Raw genomic sequence first — 19,211 nt, forward strand, 5'->3', positions numbered from 1 at the left:
ACAAATTCATCACAAAAGTGTTGATAGACAACATTTTATTTAAATGGTATGTGCATAAATGTGTCATTTTGATTAGGGAACATGTAAAATTCTAGTTTCTTGTGTTAAATTTGGGCATAGTTTTAAGAGGGGAAAAAAATGAATTCTGAGTAATATACACTTTTTTTTTATTTAACCTCAGGAAGATGTTGTTAAATGACAAATCAGTTAAATCCAATAAACTAACCTCCTTCAGTCGGGAAACAGCTCCATCTTGCCATCTGCTGGACACATATTGATGCCACATGTTAAAGACAAAGGGAATTTAGATTTAAAAAAATAAATAAAGTTAAAACAACTTTATTCACTGGATACATCTTAAATATGCAGGTAAGCTTTTCAGAAATATTCATGTAAAATTATATGATATGAAAGAAGCTATTTACAATTTCCTTAATTTCTTATTATACCATGTTATCATTATTTATCCCATCATTGTTTAAATACTTTTTTTCTTTTCTGTCACTCCCAACTTTATCCTTTATCAAGACTTTTTTAACCATCTTATCAAACGCGTTAAGACTTTATTTTAAGGTGCAATTTTCTTACCAAATTCAATGTTGCTTCTCTGTTTGTGCGATTCTGAATTATTCTCCTACTATTTACACTATTTTGTTTCTGATGGTCTGACGTTGTGTAAGTCAGATATGGGGAAAAAAAAAACAGGTGTGATGACCTCCTCTTTTCCCCACCTCTAAAATGTCTTTTGGTCAGTGTTTCTTTCCCTATTCATATGCTTAGAATTCCTGAATGGGAAGGTAGTATATATTCATAGCTTCAGACATACCCAGAGAAGGTCTTTAACTGTAAACACTCTACCATTTTGAATTTAAATTGCAAATAAGACCTGTTTAATGTGCACAGTCAGTAAATTATTCACTGATCACAGTCCATGTTCCTTCTCTCCGTCCATCACCCCTCCAGGATATAATCTGGTTACTAATTACCTTGAACCCAGTATTGCTACTTCTGACCAGTGAGAGTGAGTTTAAACATTTGCTTCAATGAGTCCTACCTCTGAAAGGTATTGTAGATATAAGGTTCAGTTATTTCAACTGGAACAAAGAAGTTCAACAAAGCTTTTTGGTGAGGAGAGAAATCGCCAACCTGTACTTCATTAATGTAAATGTGTCTCTTAACAGCTGCTGTTTGATATTGATCTGGTTTTGAAATGACAACTTTGTGTAGTCTGAAAACACAAAAGTATGAATTTAAAGTGTGTGTTTGAGGACAAAAGCAAAAGATTGTATGAGAAACACTTATGTTCCGTTCGTTTAAATGCTGAAGTTCTTCAGGCGTATTCATGTGAAAAAGAAAACCCTGCAGAAGTTATTTAGAATTTTATTTAAGTTAGCAAACATGGCATAATTCTGAATGCATTACAAAAATATTCAGACCACTTATAAATTACATTTTTACTGTTTTTGTCACATGAACAACATACAACAATTATGACTGAGGTGCCATTCCTGATGTGTGCATTTTGTTTTTCCTTGTCATACCCCTGCACTAGTAAAATCCCCGTCCATCGAAATTAAGCAACAGTGTTGCACAAAGCTGCCACAACTCAAAGTGCAGCATCAAGGCCTCTGTCGGGCATTTACATACAGGACTGTGCTTGGTTTTTTCCAGTTCAGAGGTTAGCTGCTAATAACATTGTGCATTACATCATCACACCCTGCATAGTAGAAACACCAGATCAACACATGTGACACTTCAGACAGAAACTTAGAATGAGAAGGACAAACACGCAGAGTTCAACCGAATAATTAAATTCATTCTGGTCTTCTCTGTGCTGCTGGAGTTGAATGAATCATAAATCCATGAATGAATTTAAAGGATTATACTGTTAGGCGGTGGATATCTCAAGCTCTTGAGCTACAAAGGACCTGAGACTTTCATACCCTCAGTCAGGGACAAAAGAGCAGTTTAGATAAATGCTAATCTGACCGGACGGGATCTGGCCACAAGGACTAGGAATCCACCAGCAATAGGCTGGATCAGCAGAGGATCAATCGGGATCAGTGAGGAGGCTGAGGCTTTGGATCTGCAGACGGCACAGTGGTACTGCCCTAGTCTGCAAACAGCAACATCTGATGATAAACCAAAAGGGGCCTGCTGCTAGTTGTATCACCTTGTTGCCTTAGCAAAACATGTGACCTTGAAAAGCTCTGGAGGTATAAGCGCATATCCACCATTTGAATCTTCAACTTGTAATTTGGTGATAATAATGGCGCCAAAACATACAGCACTTTATTATATAGCTGCTCATTCATTAAAGTGAGTATTATATTGCATCATAAAATCCCTTTTATTTTTTTCCTAAATCATTCATTGACCGATTCCACCTGCTGCCATTCATATTTCTGACCAGTAGAGGGAATTATGCATCTTAACATACTGGTAGTGATGAACATTCCTCCAACTTCTGCACCAAGCAAATCAGATATCCTCAGGACAAGCTAGCATGAGGTGAAAAGTACACTCAAATTAATGCATTCACTGTTGTCTACCAAGAGCTTCTGTAATCTACGACTTCAGATCTCTTGAGGTCACATTAATTGGAGGAACGCACTTTCCTGTCGTTGAGAGGCTGTGGAGGCCGGAAGTTGTTTTCCATGTGTATCCTCTGAACCTCCTCCTCTCCAGTGAACAGAAGCATTCGGAACTTCCCCAGCTGCAGTGAGAGAGACAAGAGAGAGGATTTTTGCTAAGATCCATACTAGATAATTCAATAATGTCAAGGGACAACACTAATATGCTGTAAATTGCAGTCAACAAATGCCATGAAAAGACCAAATCCAATAGTATATTAGTTTATTACAGAGGACTTTGTGACTTTTTTCATGCTTATGCGGTTCCCAACCCCAATACTATCAATCCTACAAAAGGCTTAATTAAAATTTACCAGATTTATACTTCAATGCATAAAAATGGCTAAACAGTTATTTAAAACAATTCGACTGCAGTTTCTAGTGAGTATTATTTTGATAGGAGTTAGGGCCATTTTTAGAAGTAGTTTTGGCCATACACAGCCAATAATTTGTAGGATCAATTTATCACAATGTTTTTAATGGCAGTTATTGACAGGGGAAATGTAGAATATTTATAATGCTACTTTTAAAACTGGCAACTACTCAGATTGCGGTATTTCCCCTTTATCTCTATGTCTACTCTTATGTAGAGAAATGAAAAACAAAGTAATTCCCAGTTATATAAGAGCTTTTCCCTGCTGGGTCGCCGTGCAAGCATTTCTCAATTAAAGCCCTGCACCCACCCAGTCATCCATCCATCAGGATAATCAGCTGGAGGGGATCAAAGGCTTGAGGCCTGGAGTTCTAGTTTGTGGGGCCAGTTGCCCAGCTTACATCACCCCCAGCTATGCTGCAGACGTGGCTTTACAGACAGATCATTCATGACAACACCTAAGGTGCCGCTGTCACTAGAACTCTTGATTCCTTTTGCACAGTCCCACAGTTAAAAATGGGCAAGTAGACAAGAAAAGATCAACCAAGACTGAGAGTATAATCCAGAGGCTGGCAGCAGTCGCCACAGGGCCAGCTCACAGGGGGGACCTGGAAGGCATGTGCTGCAGTCACTTATTAAACTTAACTTGTCATCCTGGGGTTATCCGACCAAAACTTTCTGATGAAACGGATTAAAAGTGATAACAAGGAGTGGATAAAAACAAGCTCTCCCAAACATGGCATTCCCAAGAATGGCCTCTAAATATAACACTTGGCCAAATGGTATATTCCTGCACATGCTACAGCACAGAGGTAAAGCCCACCATCACCCCCACAACTACTCAAACCTGAGATCCGGTGATGCTGGACTTTGGTTTTGACAGTAAAGGACTTGGATCCCTGGAGCCCAGTGAAGCGTAGCCTAACATTATGCAGGCCAGGAAACATGAATGTCACAACTGAGTGACCAGCTGCAGCATCGCACTGCCTTAAACTTTACTGACTTACACACACACGCATATATATATATATATATATATATAGTATCTATTTGTGCAACTGTGTGCTTTAGTCCAAAAACTAGTTTTAGTCAGTCTTGATATCAATTAAATAATGATGCACATCAATGGCTTTGTCAGATGTAACATAATAGGCAGCACTTCTGGGCTGCACAAATATGTGCATTTAGAAGTCAAGAAAAATATAAATTCAGCTTTTTTTTTAAAAAAAATGTCAGTGTTATTTAAGACATCAATACCCATTTAAGCAAGGATTCTCCTCTTTTAATTTAATGAATGACAGATGCTTGCTTGCATACTTCTGATACAGCAGTTGTCTCTTTTTAAGCCGTGACGGCAGATCTTTGACTTGAGGGAAATATAGCGCATGTGTCAGAGAGGTTTCCTACAACTGGCTTGCTGCCATGATTGCTAGATTGAGGTTATTGCTGCGGATGGCTGGGTTACATGACCTGGAAACATTAATAAGAGTATTGGTGGTGTATAGTCTGGTTTGCTCTTTTTGTTCCACACCAACACTAAGAGAAAAGCTCATTTTTAGGAGAGTTACTCCCTCTCTCTCAGTCAAAATTATTTGAAAAACATGTTGTGGATAAAATACACACAAAGTTACATAAAAACAGTACAAAGTTAAAATATAAACCTCTCATCCATCATTCAAAAAACAACCAAGACACTGGTCGTCCAGTTTCTAATAAAACTGATTTGATGCCAATATTTGCTGTTTAGTTCTGTATTTAGGATTACATTTAAACAACTCAGATCTACATATATTTTAACATCCAAATACCATCTATGGTATCTTGTATGCTCTGTGGTTGAGATTGCAACACTCACCTGTTTTTCAGACACTGAAATCGGCTCCTTTAGGATGATCCAGGTGACGCTCTCATGCAGGGGGGGTGTGGTCAGCGATCCCAGGTAGGTCCAGTAGTGGAGGCTGCTGGGAAGGAGGCACTTGGGGTTGAAACCTTTGAAAGGCGTGAGGCTGCCCTGTAACAGGAACACAAAGACAACATCCTCTACAGTCCTGCAATAATGCTAAAAGCAGGTCTTGAACATTATATTTATTAGTAATAAAGATTGTGCCTGTGCAGCAGTTCCAATCAAATCCAGTACTCACCTTGTATTTCACCATGTACAGAGCATCCGTTATCACGTGGAGCCATCTGTGGTCATCACCTGTCTTACATGAGAGATTTTTTTTTATTATTATTATATAATTTGTGAAATTTGGACAGAACCTCCATCAAATCGTTTATGTATACATTCAGTATAATTGTGTGAATTTAAAACAATAGATATTCAACTATATATAGCACAGCTGTTTTTTGACAGGCTTTGGCATCACTACCTGCAGTTGTGCATTAAAACAAAATGGGAATTCTGCCTACCACGCTGTAAAGAAGTGATTGTATGAGTACAGAAATGATGTCAGTGGGGCAAAAAAAAAAGAAGCTACACACACCTGACAAAATGTGTGAATTATCAGCAAGATTATAACACATCCTGCCTACGCTTTTGTTCAAGCTGACGTGAGTTAATGCACACCTATGAGAACAACTGTGAACCTATCAGACAGATACAAAACGAACAGGAAACTGCATTTCAGAGAAATGTCTTACTTCTAAAAAGATGCCAAGGACAGCGAGGCCGTCTGGAGCTGTTGCTGCCTCACCAAAATTTTTGTACTTGACGGCGTTCCAGTGAACTAAATGAAGCTACAGGAGGAATAGAAAACAGGTTTTCATCGTTGGATAAATTCAATCAAGTTATGCATGCGACTCGTTGTCATTCCTGTGTGCTGATAAAATACAACACGTTCATTTTTGCAGGAAAATAGGAATGAAATGCCACTGTTGCTCACATCTATAGGACTCTTTGTAGAGTCATAAATATAAAATGTGAGAAAATATTTACACGCATTGAAAGCCATGTTTTGATTTCATTTCATAGCAAAATACATTACAATGCCGTATCTTACAATGCAATGCACTTTGTCTGAAAATCGTTTGTTGTGCATTTAGTTATCAGACACCGACACGCCGTATTTGGATCCAAAACACTGACCTCAGATGCATAGCTCAGTCCCTCAACAGTGTGCTCAGAGCCATGGCATCCTTTTCCACCCCAGTGGAAGTGAAACTGTTTCAGCCTGTAGGGGTTGTCAAGAGGGCCTCCCCGGATCACTGCAGGGATGAGATGTGTAAAAAAAGAAAAAAAATGTTTGGCATCAGCACACATGCATGCAATTGCAACCTCCTCCCTGCAAGTGCCAGACAAACAAACTGCTTTGCATCCTGTAGGAAGCATCATCCAAACAGCTTGGTACCACACACACACACACACACACACACACCGCACAGCATGAGTCAACCTGGTAACACCCAGCAGACTTTCACCCAGCACGTTTCTCACTCAAATCCGAGCAGACAGACGCCTTCCCTTATCAGCTATCATGTCTGTAGTTCAAGCTTTCGTGGGACATGCAAATAACCAATCCTATGCAAAATATAGATATTGCTGTTTTCATTGCACTTTCAATTCATGTATATTGGTCAGCAAGGATATATATAGACCAACTTGGATCTGTGTCATAATGACGTTCAGCCCATCTTAATTTCCATCATGTTTGCTATTCTAACATTCAGAGGCAGATCTTTGAAACTATATAGTCAGCTTGAATTACTGATTTGCTTTCCTAACCAAAATAACAGTAACACAGCAGTGTCACCACACGTGCACAGCCAAACCCAGCCGCACATGGCAAACTGACAGCAGCAGGTTTAAGGGATTTGTGCACCTTGTTTGAGTTATGGAGAAAGGCTGATAATGCTGCATTACTTTTTCCACACGTTCCTCCTTCCAATAATTATTTACAGTAATGGCTATTTGCTCGTTCTGGGGAAACCGTCTGAGTCAAATCACTCACATTTCCGAGCTTATCATTCACGGTAATGATAGGGTTTTTTATATGGATCCACCCAGTGATAAAGACAAATATTGTCATAATAACCACTGACATTGCTTAAAGGCTATTATATCTCTTGTCCAGCAGACAGACACTCATACAGTTAAGTGCTGGCTGCACTTTTTCCTGCAGCATAATCAGAGGTTTATTTTCAACCTCTGATTATGGTCAGTAGTGCACAGGGTTTGCACTTGCTGAAAATTAACATCATCCCAAATTTGGAGGCCCATATTTACAGAAAGTAAACTTTTAGCACAGATTTCTAATACATGTGGCCGCCATCAGATATCAATATTATCTCTCAGCTGTGACCTAAGACCACAGTTTCCTGCACATTGTCCCTCCCAAGATATCACTACCTTATCAAGGTTTCATTTATGATTCAGATAACTTTATTTGTTCCCAGGGGGCAATTAAAAAGGCACGTAGAGCAGTCAGTACAACTGTGACATAATCAGAAATAGGGATAAATCTAGTTATGTCCCTTTCACCATACTGGTTGTTGGTTGGGATTTGTTTTCTTATGTAAAAGCCTTAAAATTGAAAGTACTGCAAACACAAATCAAGATATTCTTACCTGAACGGTCATCTGAGTCATCAAACTCCACAACCACTGAGTGTCCATTGTTGGAGATGTTAATGGAGGTACAGTGATCATAGTTCAGGATAATTGGATCCAGACTGTGATCATGAGCAGCCTGATGAGGGATGATGTCAATTGGGGATTGCCGGCTTCCCTGAGCAACAGGGTAGTTTCGATGCCATAGAGAAGGACCTTAACAGACAGAGTCAACAGAGGCAAACTTACATAATGATAATAAGCACAATATTGCACCCTCAGCTTCAGCTCTAACTCATGGGGGAATGAAAAAGCTTCAAGAAAAATGCTTTAGATATGTCATAGTGTCACCTGTTAAGACAAAGAACAACAATGAACCAAGCTGAAAAAATAATAACTTTTGTGAATCATTATTTTTGGGAGCACACCTTCAAAACACACACTAAACAATCAAAGAGAAATCAATGCAAATCACTTGACACCATCTCATTCACAGCAGTAACATGTCTTAAAAACACCAGCCACGATGCAAATAAAAACCAATGTCTTTTTCACTGGAGGACAAATCGACAGGGATGTCAGGTTAAGGTGACAGCAGTCATCCCTTTAAGCGTGGAGTTAATCTCGCAGCATGTTAAGCACCTTAACATTTAACTGCCTTTCTCCTCTGCTTAAAACAGGACCTGCTCTCTGCACAACCAACAAACGGTAAATATCTGTTGCTGAAAAAATGGACCCACGTGGGGGGAAAGCATTAAAGGCTGCCCCCGGACCCTGGATGCTGTCTCTTACCGTCCTCCTTCCCGTATCCCCAGTGGTTCCCAGTCATCGTCCCGGTTAGTGGATTGGATCGGAGCTGCCGGTGCTGCACGTGGAGGGGCACGAACATCAGCTGGTGCAGCGATTGATGAAGTTTATGTCGAGACCAAAGGGGAAGGGAGGGCAATTATCCCTGTGGGACACGCCCCATTTACGCACGCAAACATACAAAAACGCGCAGGTATGTGGGGAAAGGAAATTCAAGGTACACAATAAAATATTATCACATTAAATAAACAATATGAAAACCGATTCCTTTCTTCTTCTTCTTCTTCTATTTTTAGATATGATGTGTTTTAAATATTTCATTGTACAGTTTGTAGAAATTTTAGATTTCCATTCTGAGGAATACATGAATGGGTTTTTATTAGTTGTTTTTGTTGTTATTGTTGTCAGTCACACAGTACACAACACCTCACTGCAACCAAGAACAACAGTACCAATTTTACAGCTCCAATATTACTTGTTAACTTGTATGTGTATATTTTAGATAGATAGATAGATAGATAGATAGATAGATAGATAGATAGATAGATAGATAGATAGATAGATAGATTGATTGATTGATTGATTGATTGATTGATTGATTGATTGATTGATTCAAGGTATCCAATAGCGTACATGCTACATCCAAGATAGAAGGAACATGTACAAAAGTTTGTGAAATTGATGTTCAGATTGTGCCAATCAAAGAAACAGCATGAGCAGAGGTGTGCAAAACATGGTTGATATTTACAATAAAGTGTACATTGGGGTTATTTACAATAAAAAAATAGTGCATATGTATATATACGTACACACACACACACACACACACACACACACACACACACACACACACACACACACACTGTAAAAAGCGTATTTGTTTCGAAGAAATCTCACCTCTTAATCTTTAATGACAGTTTGCCATTTTGTACATGCACAACATAAAAGCATTTGACCTAAAATTGGATTCAAATTGACTCAAAATTTGTCTCAAATGATTTGAAATTTGTCCAAAATGACTAAAAGTCGTTCAAAATAACTGGAAATATGTCATATATTACCTAAAAATAGTCAAAATGATGCAGAAAATGCCCCAAATTACTTGAAAATATGTCTAAAATGACTAAACAAAATACAAAATAACTTAAAACATGTCCTAAATTATTAAAAATATGTGAAATACGTCTCAAAAGATGCCCATAATGACTTAAAAATCGCCCATAATGATTTTAAACTTGTCCTAAATTACTCAAAAGTTATTCAAATTAATTTTTGAAATATGTCAGACAGGGCTCAAAAAGTGTCGAAAGTGCGAATGTGGATTTTCATGCGGGCACGTTTCCGTCGAATCTGCCGATACGGAAATAAAAATGTGTTCATAACGTCACTCATTGGAAAGCTATCATGGCAGCGACCAAAGCCTCCAAAGAGCAGCGATACGACAGGCAGCTCAGGTAATTTAAAAATACACTATAGTTGTTACACAGACAGTGCATTCCTTTAGCGAAAAAAAAAACAAGCAAACAAAAACGGTGAGCATTTTGTGCGAGTGGTCACAGCAGAAACATTTATGAGAGAGGAGTGCTAGCGTTAGCCAACGTTAGCTTGCTGTGTGCGTTATAGTGAAAACAGCAGCACTAAGCTAGCGCATTAGCTAGCTATAGGACTGATAGGATGAATATCTGTCAATTTCTTTGCGGACTTTACTGGCCCTTCAGAGCTGCCAGCTTTTCCAAAGATAGCCTTGACCCTGTCATAATTTATGCCGCCTGCAGCTGATTGTTTAGCCGCTGTAAAAATGCAGGGTAGTCGGTGGTAATGAAGCTGTCATACCATTAACCAAGTCAGCTTGGTAAAGTGTCTCACACTGTTCTTCCAGCTGCTGAGAATGAATTGTATCACTAGATGGCAACATGTTCGTGTTATGTTGTGTGCTTTCAGACTGTGGGGAGATCACGGTCAAGAAGAACTTGAGAATGCTCATATTTGTGTCATCAACGCCACAGCAACTGGAACAGAGATACTGAAGAACCTCGTTCTTCCAGGTAAATAGATGTGGTTCTGTGTTGCAGGTGCTGATTACAGTATTGTCTGATTCAGGGCCACCGCTAACAACTATATTTGTATCTAATTTCCCCCAATAAAGGACAATAACTATTTAATTTAAGTTAATTTTATGTTGACTAAACCATATTTGATTGTAAATTGAAGTACTGCATGAAATGAACACAGAAGTTTACATATTCAAGTGCAAAACTGTGGTGTTAAACTGGCAACTTCAGCATGATAAAAATAAATTCAAAAGATGGCTTATAGCTTAAGTAAGTACTGTAACACCAAAAGATACTTGGTTTCTATTAAACCTCTTAAAGAAGTGAAAATATTTGGTATGTTCAAAGTGTAACATGGACATGGTAGATGTTTCGAACAATTTTTTCACCCGGCGGAGGGAAGAGACGCGACAACAGGACCAAACATACGGGATCAGTAGTGTGTACTTGCAACAACTCATGGGGGGGGGAGGGGACAACTCTGTGACCGTTCTTGACTGGCCCAGCCAGAGCCCTGACCTAAACCCAATTGAGCATCTCTGGAGAGACCTCAAAATGTCTGTCCACCAACGTTCACCATCCAACCTGACACAACTGGAAAGGATCTGCAAGGAAGAATGGCAGAGGATCCCCAAATCCAGTTGTGAAAAACTTGTTGCATCATTCCCAAGAAGACTCATGGCTGTACTAGCTGAAAAGGGTGCTTCTACTCAATACTGAGCACAGGGTCTGAATACTTATGACCATGTGATATTTCAGTTCTTCTTTTTTAATAAATTTGCAAAAATTACTACATTTCTGTTTTTTTTCTGTCAAGATGGGGTGCTGAGTGTACGTTAATGAGAAATAAAATGAAATTTTTTGATTTTGGCAAATGGCTGCAATGACACAGAGTGAAAAATTTCAGTGAGTCTGAATACTTTCCGTACCCACTGTATTCCATACTCGTTCCATTACCTGATAGTCTTAACTTAAAAATATGTTAGTGAGAACAACTTGCTTGTAAATAAAAAAACATGAAGTGTATATGAGACCAGAAGAAAAGCAGACGGGTGTGAAGTGTCTGCGCTGAGAAGAACCTGTTCGTTTTCCCCTCAGTTGAACAGTGTGCTGTTGTGTGCCTTCCAAAATTTGCACAGTGTAAAAATCACCTATTTGTTCTGTGATGGTTTGAAAAGCCTTGGAAACTTTAACAATGATTTGAGCCGAATTTCATTGTCGCCACCATTATCTAAAACTGTAACGCTTAGTGCGGCTGACCAATGACGGGAGGCCAAAACAATAGATGTCAGACTGCAACAATAAGTGATAATGGAGAAAAAACATTTGCTGTAATGTTCAAATTTTTTAAAAAATGACATGACTTGGGTAAAAGCATTGATATTATGTTGGCTAATTGCAGCAGCTTTAGTCTGATTGATTGAATGAATGAATGTCTTTGTCAGGTATTGGAGCATTCACCATTGTTGATGGACATACAGTCACTGGGGAAGATGTTGGAAACAAGTAAGACAGCAAATTTTTGACAGCCGATCAGGCCTAAAATAATGTGTATCAGTTCTACTTGTGTGTTCGCAGTTGACCTATTTGTCTTGCTTTGCAGCTTTTTCCTCAGCAGCAACAGCATTGGAAAGGTATGCATTTTCAAATCCACAATCAGACATTTCATTTCCAATGTTTCATCTCTTTGCATCTCTCCTCTGTGCTTAATCATCGTTATTTTTTAATATTGGTAATAGGAAACATGCTGTGTATTTGCATATTTGCATGAGCCCTTATGTTAGTATTTATGTTGCAGAACAGAGCACAAGCTGCTACTGAACTGTTACAAGAACTGAACAGTGACGTCTCTGGAAACTTTGTTGAGGAGGTTGGTAGATCATACAAAAACACATTATACCAGTAAAAAATTCCCACAGTTTTGAATACAACATATGCTGCATAAATATGTAAAGACAATTTATCAGTGTTTTTGCTCTGATAGTGATGAAGTGACAGTGATCTGTCTTGTTTTTTCTGTCACTCTTGCAGAGTCCGGACAAGCTTCTGGACAACGATCCAGAGTTTTTCCACAGATTTTCAGTCGTCATTGGTGTCCAGTTGCCTGAAAGGTAAAAGCGTCTGGAGCGTCTTTTGTTTTGTAACAGTTAAGTTCTTTTGCAGAAATGATAAACACATAGGCTTAAATTGTTTTATTTTCTTTCTGAATAACTTGTCTGATTTTTGTCTAAAATTCTACAGCACATGTTTGAGGCTTGGTTCAGTCCTGTGGAGTGCCTCTGTACCTTTTCTAGTGTGTAAAACCTATGGCCTGATAGGTTACATGAGACTGGTGGTGCAGGAGCATACAGGTTAGTATCCCCAGCAACTGAAGTTGTTCAAGCTTCATTTGTTAATATATCACACAACATATTTCACTTAGTTCTATAAATAGAAATGTGTGATTCTGCCAGTTCACAATGAGACATATATGTAATTTTTTAAAGTACTGATATTTTCCTGGGCTGCACAGTGGAGTAGTGGTTAGCACTTTCGCCTTGCAACAAGAAGATCCCTGGTTCGCATCCCGGCTTTCCCGGGATCTTTCTGTATGGAGTTTGCATGTTCTCCCTGTGCATGCGTGGGTTTTCTCTGGGCACTCCAGCTTCCTCCCACAGTCCAAAAATATGCTGAGGTTAATTGATAACTCTAAATTGTCCGTAGGTGTGAATGTGGGTGTGATTGTTTGTCTGTATATGTAGCCCTGCGACAGACTGGCGACCTGTCCAGGGTGTCCCCTGCCTTCGCCCGAGTCAGCTGGGATAGGCTCCCCCGCAACCCTAGTGAGGATAAAGCGGTGTATGGAGAATGGATGGATGGATGATATTTTCCCACCTCTTTTTGCAGTGATTGAATCTCATCCAGACAATGCCTTGGAGGACCTGAGGTTAGACCAACCTTTTGCTGAATTTCAGAACCATGTGAAATCCTATGACCTGGACAGCATGGACAAAAAGGTGTGTGTTGATTCATATATGCACATCATTGAGTTTAAACTCAGCTTTTCACAGCTAATACTCAATTACAAATGTTTCCTTCTTTCTCTCTTTAATCTGTAGGATCACAGTCACACACCGTGGATCATCATTATTGCTAAATACCTGGAGAAATGGTTCAGTGAGGTACAGTCCACTTTTCTAAGGTCTCTTCATTATCAGGATGTTCAACAAATACTTTACCGCTTATATTAATTTGTGACTGCTATAATTTACTGTTACTGTGCAGTAGAATTTCACTCTGCTTTTGTTGTTGGTCATTGTAGCACAACTGTCAGCTACCGAAAAATTACAAGGAAAAAGAGGCCTTCAGACAGTTCATTCGGGAAGGTATCTGTGATCTCCTGGATTGTAGTTGACTTTAAGTTCACTGACTTGTCTTTGCAAGTTATCTGGGATTTATTCTTATTTTTTTTATTTTTTCAGGGATCTTGAAGAATGAAAATGGCGTCCCAGAGGATGAGGAAAACTTTGAAGAAGCGATTAAGAATGTCAATACTGCTTTAAATCTAACCAAGGTGCCAGACCTCATATTATCTTGTGTTCCACACAACAATTCACACCTTTTAAACTCCCAATAGGGCTGTTGTCACAGTTTACAGTTGTTCAGCAAGTTCCTTTTTGTAATATCTGTTTTTTCTGCAGATTCCTGGTGCTGTTGAAGATCTCTTCAATAGTGAGCAGTGTAACAACATCACATCGCAGGTTTTCACTTTTTCTTAAAAAAAACAAAACATTCTATTAATTACATTTTTTTTATGTAAAAGATTCAAATAAATGGTTGCTATAAATAACAGTTTTTTTTTTTTTAAAGCTGTAGAACATTTTGTGCTTGTCCATGTTCAGACACCGTCCTTCTGGGTGATGCTGCGAGCTGTCAAGGAGTTTGTTCACAACGAAGGAAATGGAAGTCTACCTGTACGAGGAAACGTCCCAGACATGATCGCAGATTCTCAGAAGTTCATCAACCTTCAGAATGTGTAAGTGTGAAATGTGTGGGTGTTGGCGGTGTAGATACATTTGTAGATGGAGTGACACAAACAGAAATGTATTTTAACAGTTCTCTGATCCAACAGTGAATCTGGTCCAGCATTTCTCTCATTAGAGCACTCCATGGTTTTATGGTTGTAGATTAAATTCTATCAGTTTTTGTTACAGTTACAGGGAAAAGGCCTTGCAGGATGCAGCAGCTGTTTCTAAACATGTAGAATGTCTACTACAGTCTGTTGGAAAGGTATGTAGTAAGCCCCATGATGTCTGAATTTAGTGCTTACTGTTAAGTCTCCACTCGTGTAATAGATATGAAAACGTTTCTGTGACTAGGAAGCGCTACATTTGATGTGATACAGCAGCAATGTTTCTGCTGTTACAGTTACCGGAGGCTATCAAGTAGCTTTTTACAGGGTTATTATAGGGCAATTTGACCTGTAAAAATAGTGGTCAAGAGAAAATGTGACATACTCCTCAAATTCAATAACAAAACATGATTAAACACGATGCATTCATTACAAATACATTTGTAGATCCTACAACTGCAAACAAGTTTAACTAAGTTAGGAAGCCAAATCTGATTAAGTGTTGTTAATTTTGTTGGGAATACATTTTTCTTCAACTTTGTGTCTTTATTGTGGCTTTTAGTTTAGTCTTACAGGCTGACATGATAGGATTAAGTTATTGCATTTATTGCATTTTGTCCCCAAATGCTTGATATATGACTGGAAATTGCACACTATAATGCATTGGACTAATAAAAACGATGCTGTCTACTCTTGTTTCACTAGCCACCAGAAAGCATTGCAGAGAAGGACATCAAGCTGTTCTGTAAGCATCCGGTCTTTTAAATTTGCAATCCTCACATTTTTATATTCTCCAGGTATATATACATGCAAACATGTCTGATGTCAACCAGATTAGGCCAAGCAATAGCCCACATACACCATAGATATCTGCTTTAGAAGCAGTTCTTTTATTTTGAGATATTGACTTGGGCTTCCGCTACGTTACTTTAAGTGCATTTTCAAATAAGTTACGGGTATTAAGGGCATGGAAATTGGTCAAAATTGTTTTGCTTCAAATAAAATCGCCTTAAATCACATTAGCTTTATCTGACATCAGAGCTTTTCATTTTGCTGTGCTTGTAAACTGTTATGTTGTCAGTGTGTGGAATTGACTGATAAAAGTCTAGCGTGACATTTGCTGCTGCTACACTAGTTTTACTCCTAACTGTAGGCTTGTATGTTGGTGTCCAGGTAAGAATGCGTCCTTTCTGCGAGTGGTGCGCTGCAGATCTCTGGCTGAAGAATATAGTGTGGATTCGGTAAACAAAGATGAAATCAGTAAGTAGGATATTATCCCCCTTTTTTGATGTTCATTTTTTGTTTAAACTCCTTCTAGTTCTATTTACTCGTAGGTATAAGAAATATTAACAGTAGTCGTGTCTTCTCAGCCTCATGTATGGACAATCCGGATAGTGAGATGGTCTTCTACCTCATGCTTCGTGCTGTCGATCGCTTCTATCAACAGCACTCCCGCTACCCAGGTATGACTCATATTTCAAGAGCTGACCCGAACGAGATGTGGTAATTGAGGTGTAAAAATGAAATTGGTAGCTGCTGCAGTGTTAAAATCCTCATCCACTTTATAGCAGTGAGCATTGCAGTTCTGTTATATTTTATGGTCCTAAGTTTAACGTTTTCATCACTTTCTGGGTCCTTTATCAATGCTGATTGAACTGTGCATCCAATAATACACCGGCCGAACATGTGGGAAATTATGTAGTTATACCAAAAAGAGGGTTTCTGGTGTGTCGGGAATATCTTCAACACATTCAGGAAAAACCTGTACTACACATGTCCTAGTCTGATTTCACTTCCTCCTGATGGCAAATTACAGAAACAGAACCATTATACAAGGGGTCCTCAACTTATGTCGGAATTCCATTCCTACAGTGTGATGTAAGTCGATTTTCGCCATAAGTTGGAACTCTGACGAAAATTTAAATGAAGCTGTTATGTGCATCACGTTATGATCAGTTCTTCGAAAAAGTCATGAGTACCAATGTGTCATGCATGTATGAATCATTTTACAAGAAGATAACAAAATATTTTAACAAACTGATATTGTTGTTGATCTTATTGTTCAGTTCGAGATTTATCGAACGTCAGTGAACGTACCATGTTTAGTTACCTCACCTCTGATTGGCTGAGAGTCAGCAGTATTATGTGTGTTGCTCCATGCCGTGCTGTTGTGTGAGAGCTGGGAACAACAGCTAATTCTGAAGCTAAGTTACAGGGTTTTTGTAGTTATTTAGGCGTTGGCTACGGCCCACAGTAGGCTGTATGAAGGTTCAATAAATGAAAAGGGAGCCAGATAAAGTCTCACTCATTCATCACAGAGGGTCGCTACAATATGTTGCACTGTTCATTGGTGTTTTGAGTGTTTTATTATATCTAATTTCACTTACAAGAAGATGTCATCAGAAGAGTCTGACTTGCGCTTAGGAGCCATAATGAAGGGCAAAAGGTTTGCAAATGTAGCAAAATCCAAGGTGGCATACAGCAGGAGAATGTAAACAAATCTGTCTGTCTTATAGTGCCGCGTGACGACGTATTTGTTCGCTCTGTTCATCGGCGACTTCTATGTAACCAGTTCCGATGAAACACCGTAGCTCAAGGATGTTGTAAACCGAGGACCCCCTGTATTAGTTTCATGTCTTTACTGTCTTTCATGACAGGTGTCTACAACTACCAGGTGGAAGAGGACATCAGCAAGTTGAAGCTCAGCGTGAACAGCCTACTGCAGGAGTACAGCCTCAACGTCAACATCAAAGACGACTACATCCATGAGTTGTGAGTTCTTGTTGTTGCTGAATTTTATTGTTCAGTGCTTGTTAAAGAATGCAACACATACTTACCATTTCCACCCTTTCAGCTGTCGATATGGAGCGGCAGAGCCACACACGGTTTCCGCATTTTTGGGAGGTAAAGTTTTTTTAAAAATTGATTCATCCCTGATTTCTACAGACAACCCCAAAACACTTCTGAAACATGAGGAATTTTTGTCATTTTGTTTGTTTAGGATCAGCTGCTCAAGAGGCCATCAAGATCATCAGCCACCAGTTTGTGCCCTTCAACAACACTTTCATTTACAACGCAATGTCACAGACGTCCGCCACATTGCAGTTGTGAAAGCAGTCGCTGATGCTGAGTTTGCTTCCAGAAATATCCGAGAAAACGGTGCAAGGATGAACTGGCTTTTAATCAATCCAACTGTAAACTGCACATCAAGTTCTGAAAGAAAAGAAAGATGCATTCTTTTTCACAGCTCAACAAGATTCTCAAAATGTACTCCCCTAAACCTAAAAGTCCTTCTCATGGAGAGAAAGAAGTCAGGACTTTTTCACAAATATGTTCTGTTGATGGTAAAGCCTCGCCACCTTCTCAAAAAATATCTTGAAGGGGAAGAAATCAAGAAAGCACCTGTGGAGGTTTTTGGGTTTTTTTTTGCATTTGTTTTGTTCAGCAAGACATCATTAAACAAAGCTGGAAATGAAACTAGCAAATTCAAATCCTCATGTGGTATTTTCATCTGTGAAAGTCAACATTTATGGATGATATATTACAATGTAGCAGCACTTTGTATACTTACTCACAACTTTCTCTTATTGTGTTCTTTGGAACGAACTGTTTAGAAACGCGTAGAGTTTAACTGTCATGTATCACTATAAAAGATTCAACGTTTCATCTAAATTTAATTTTCTGTCAAAGGTGAAGGTGACATGCTCAGCGCTTGTATTTGTCAGTGTCCAGAAATGAAGCATCTTCAGCTTATCGGGCAGCTTTTGGGCTTGCACGGTTTCATCTCACTTGAGGTACAGTGTGGGAAGCACCTTGAGCTGAGCTGCTATGACTTATTGATTTGTTTAATAGTTGTAACGAGGTTTACACAGTTATTTATCCTGATTAAATGTTTGATGACAACCATGTGAGCTTCCTGAGAGGCCTGCAATATGACTTTTCCACTAGCAGGATCCAAATGCAACCAAGCATAAGATTAGAAGTGATGGTGTTATTTGAATTCAACACTAGAGGGCGCTCTACCATGTACTAGCAATTTATTGGTTACCATGTAGTTCCAAGTTTATTTAACATTCCTGTACAGTGACCAGTTCCTGAATGCTGGCTGTTTACAGGCTGCATTTGTTGGAATCCATTAACAAAAAGCTTGCTATGTTAACTATTAACCAGTGTTTTGTTTTTTTCAACAGCTGAGATCCCCTGAAATGAGGATACGGGTCTTCATAAGATACAGAATCCCGTTGGAGAATTATGTGATATAACTGCTGGACAGGGTGAAGTTTTTCATTTGTTGTTTTTTCCCAGACTTTAACTGGAAATGGAAATTTGCCCTCAGCAGATCTGCTCTCCCCATGCAGCTATCTGTCACACATTCTCACACACACACACACACTGTCTGAGAAGGATAGAGCAGGCTGCCAAGAAGTACTCTGGCCATTTTCTAAATCTAGATTTTGTCCACTGCCTCCTAAAGATTATGTGTTCATCCATCCACTGCCTCTTAAGATTACCACGTAGCGGCAGTGCCAGGTTTATTAGTGCAAAACAGAATGTTTTTGTTAAGTTCAAGACACTGACTTCTGCCTGAACATTAACTGTACTTTAGGTCAACAGAGGTTGCTGTGGTTTTAATTCCGATAGTTTTTTTTCTCTCACTTCTGTATCCACCTCTTAAGTAAAGATAAAAC

The 19,211-nt window shown here is 39.0% G+C and overlaps 2 protein-coding genes across 2 annotated transcripts; one reads left to right on the top strand and one right to left on the bottom strand.

Annotated features, from left to right (window-relative positions):
* Window positions 1–1,364: 1,364 nt before the first annotated feature.
* Window positions 1,365–8,511, bottom strand: ca7 (carbonic anhydrase VII). Its single transcript, XM_022201516.2, has 7 exons — window positions 8,347–8,511; window positions 7,573–7,770; window positions 6,095–6,213; window positions 5,650–5,745; window positions 5,148–5,210; window positions 4,862–5,017; window positions 1,365–2,716 (listed from the first exon to the last, which is right to left on the bottom strand). Exons 1-7 carry the CDS (start codon window positions 8,441–8,443, stop codon window positions 2,597–2,599), a joined length of 849 nt encoding a protein of 282 aa, XP_022057208.1. The 5' UTR covers window positions 8,444–8,511; the 3' UTR covers window positions 1,365–2,596.
* A 1,193-nt stretch (window positions 8,512–9,704) lies between these two features.
* Window positions 9,705–18,429, top strand: nae1 (nedd8 activating enzyme E1 subunit 1). The gene is made up of 20 exons (XM_022201504.2): window positions 9,705–9,815; window positions 10,303–10,406; window positions 11,858–11,918; window positions 12,016–12,046; window positions 12,211–12,282; window positions 12,444–12,523; window positions 12,654–12,763; window positions 13,299–13,408; window positions 13,511–13,573; window positions 13,714–13,777; window positions 13,874–13,965; window positions 14,093–14,152; window positions 14,294–14,427; window positions 14,606–14,681; window positions 15,229–15,268; window positions 15,697–15,783; window positions 15,894–15,986; window positions 17,181–17,295; window positions 17,378–17,427; window positions 17,525–18,429. The coding sequence occupies exons 1-20, from the start codon at window positions 9,766–9,768 to the stop codon at window positions 17,632–17,634; spliced, it is 1,602 nt and encodes a 533-aa protein (XP_022057196.1). The 5' UTR covers window positions 9,705–9,765; the 3' UTR covers window positions 17,635–18,429.
* The last annotated feature ends 782 nt before the right edge of the window (window positions 18,430–19,211 follow it).

The sequence above is a fragment of the Acanthochromis polyacanthus genome, chromosome 2 (genome assembly GCF_021347895.1).
Source record: "Acanthochromis polyacanthus isolate Apoly-LR-REF ecotype Palm Island chromosome 2, KAUST_Apoly_ChrSc, whole genome shotgun sequence".
Lineage (NCBI taxonomy): Eukaryota > Metazoa > Chordata > Actinopteri > Pomacentridae > Acanthochromis > Acanthochromis polyacanthus.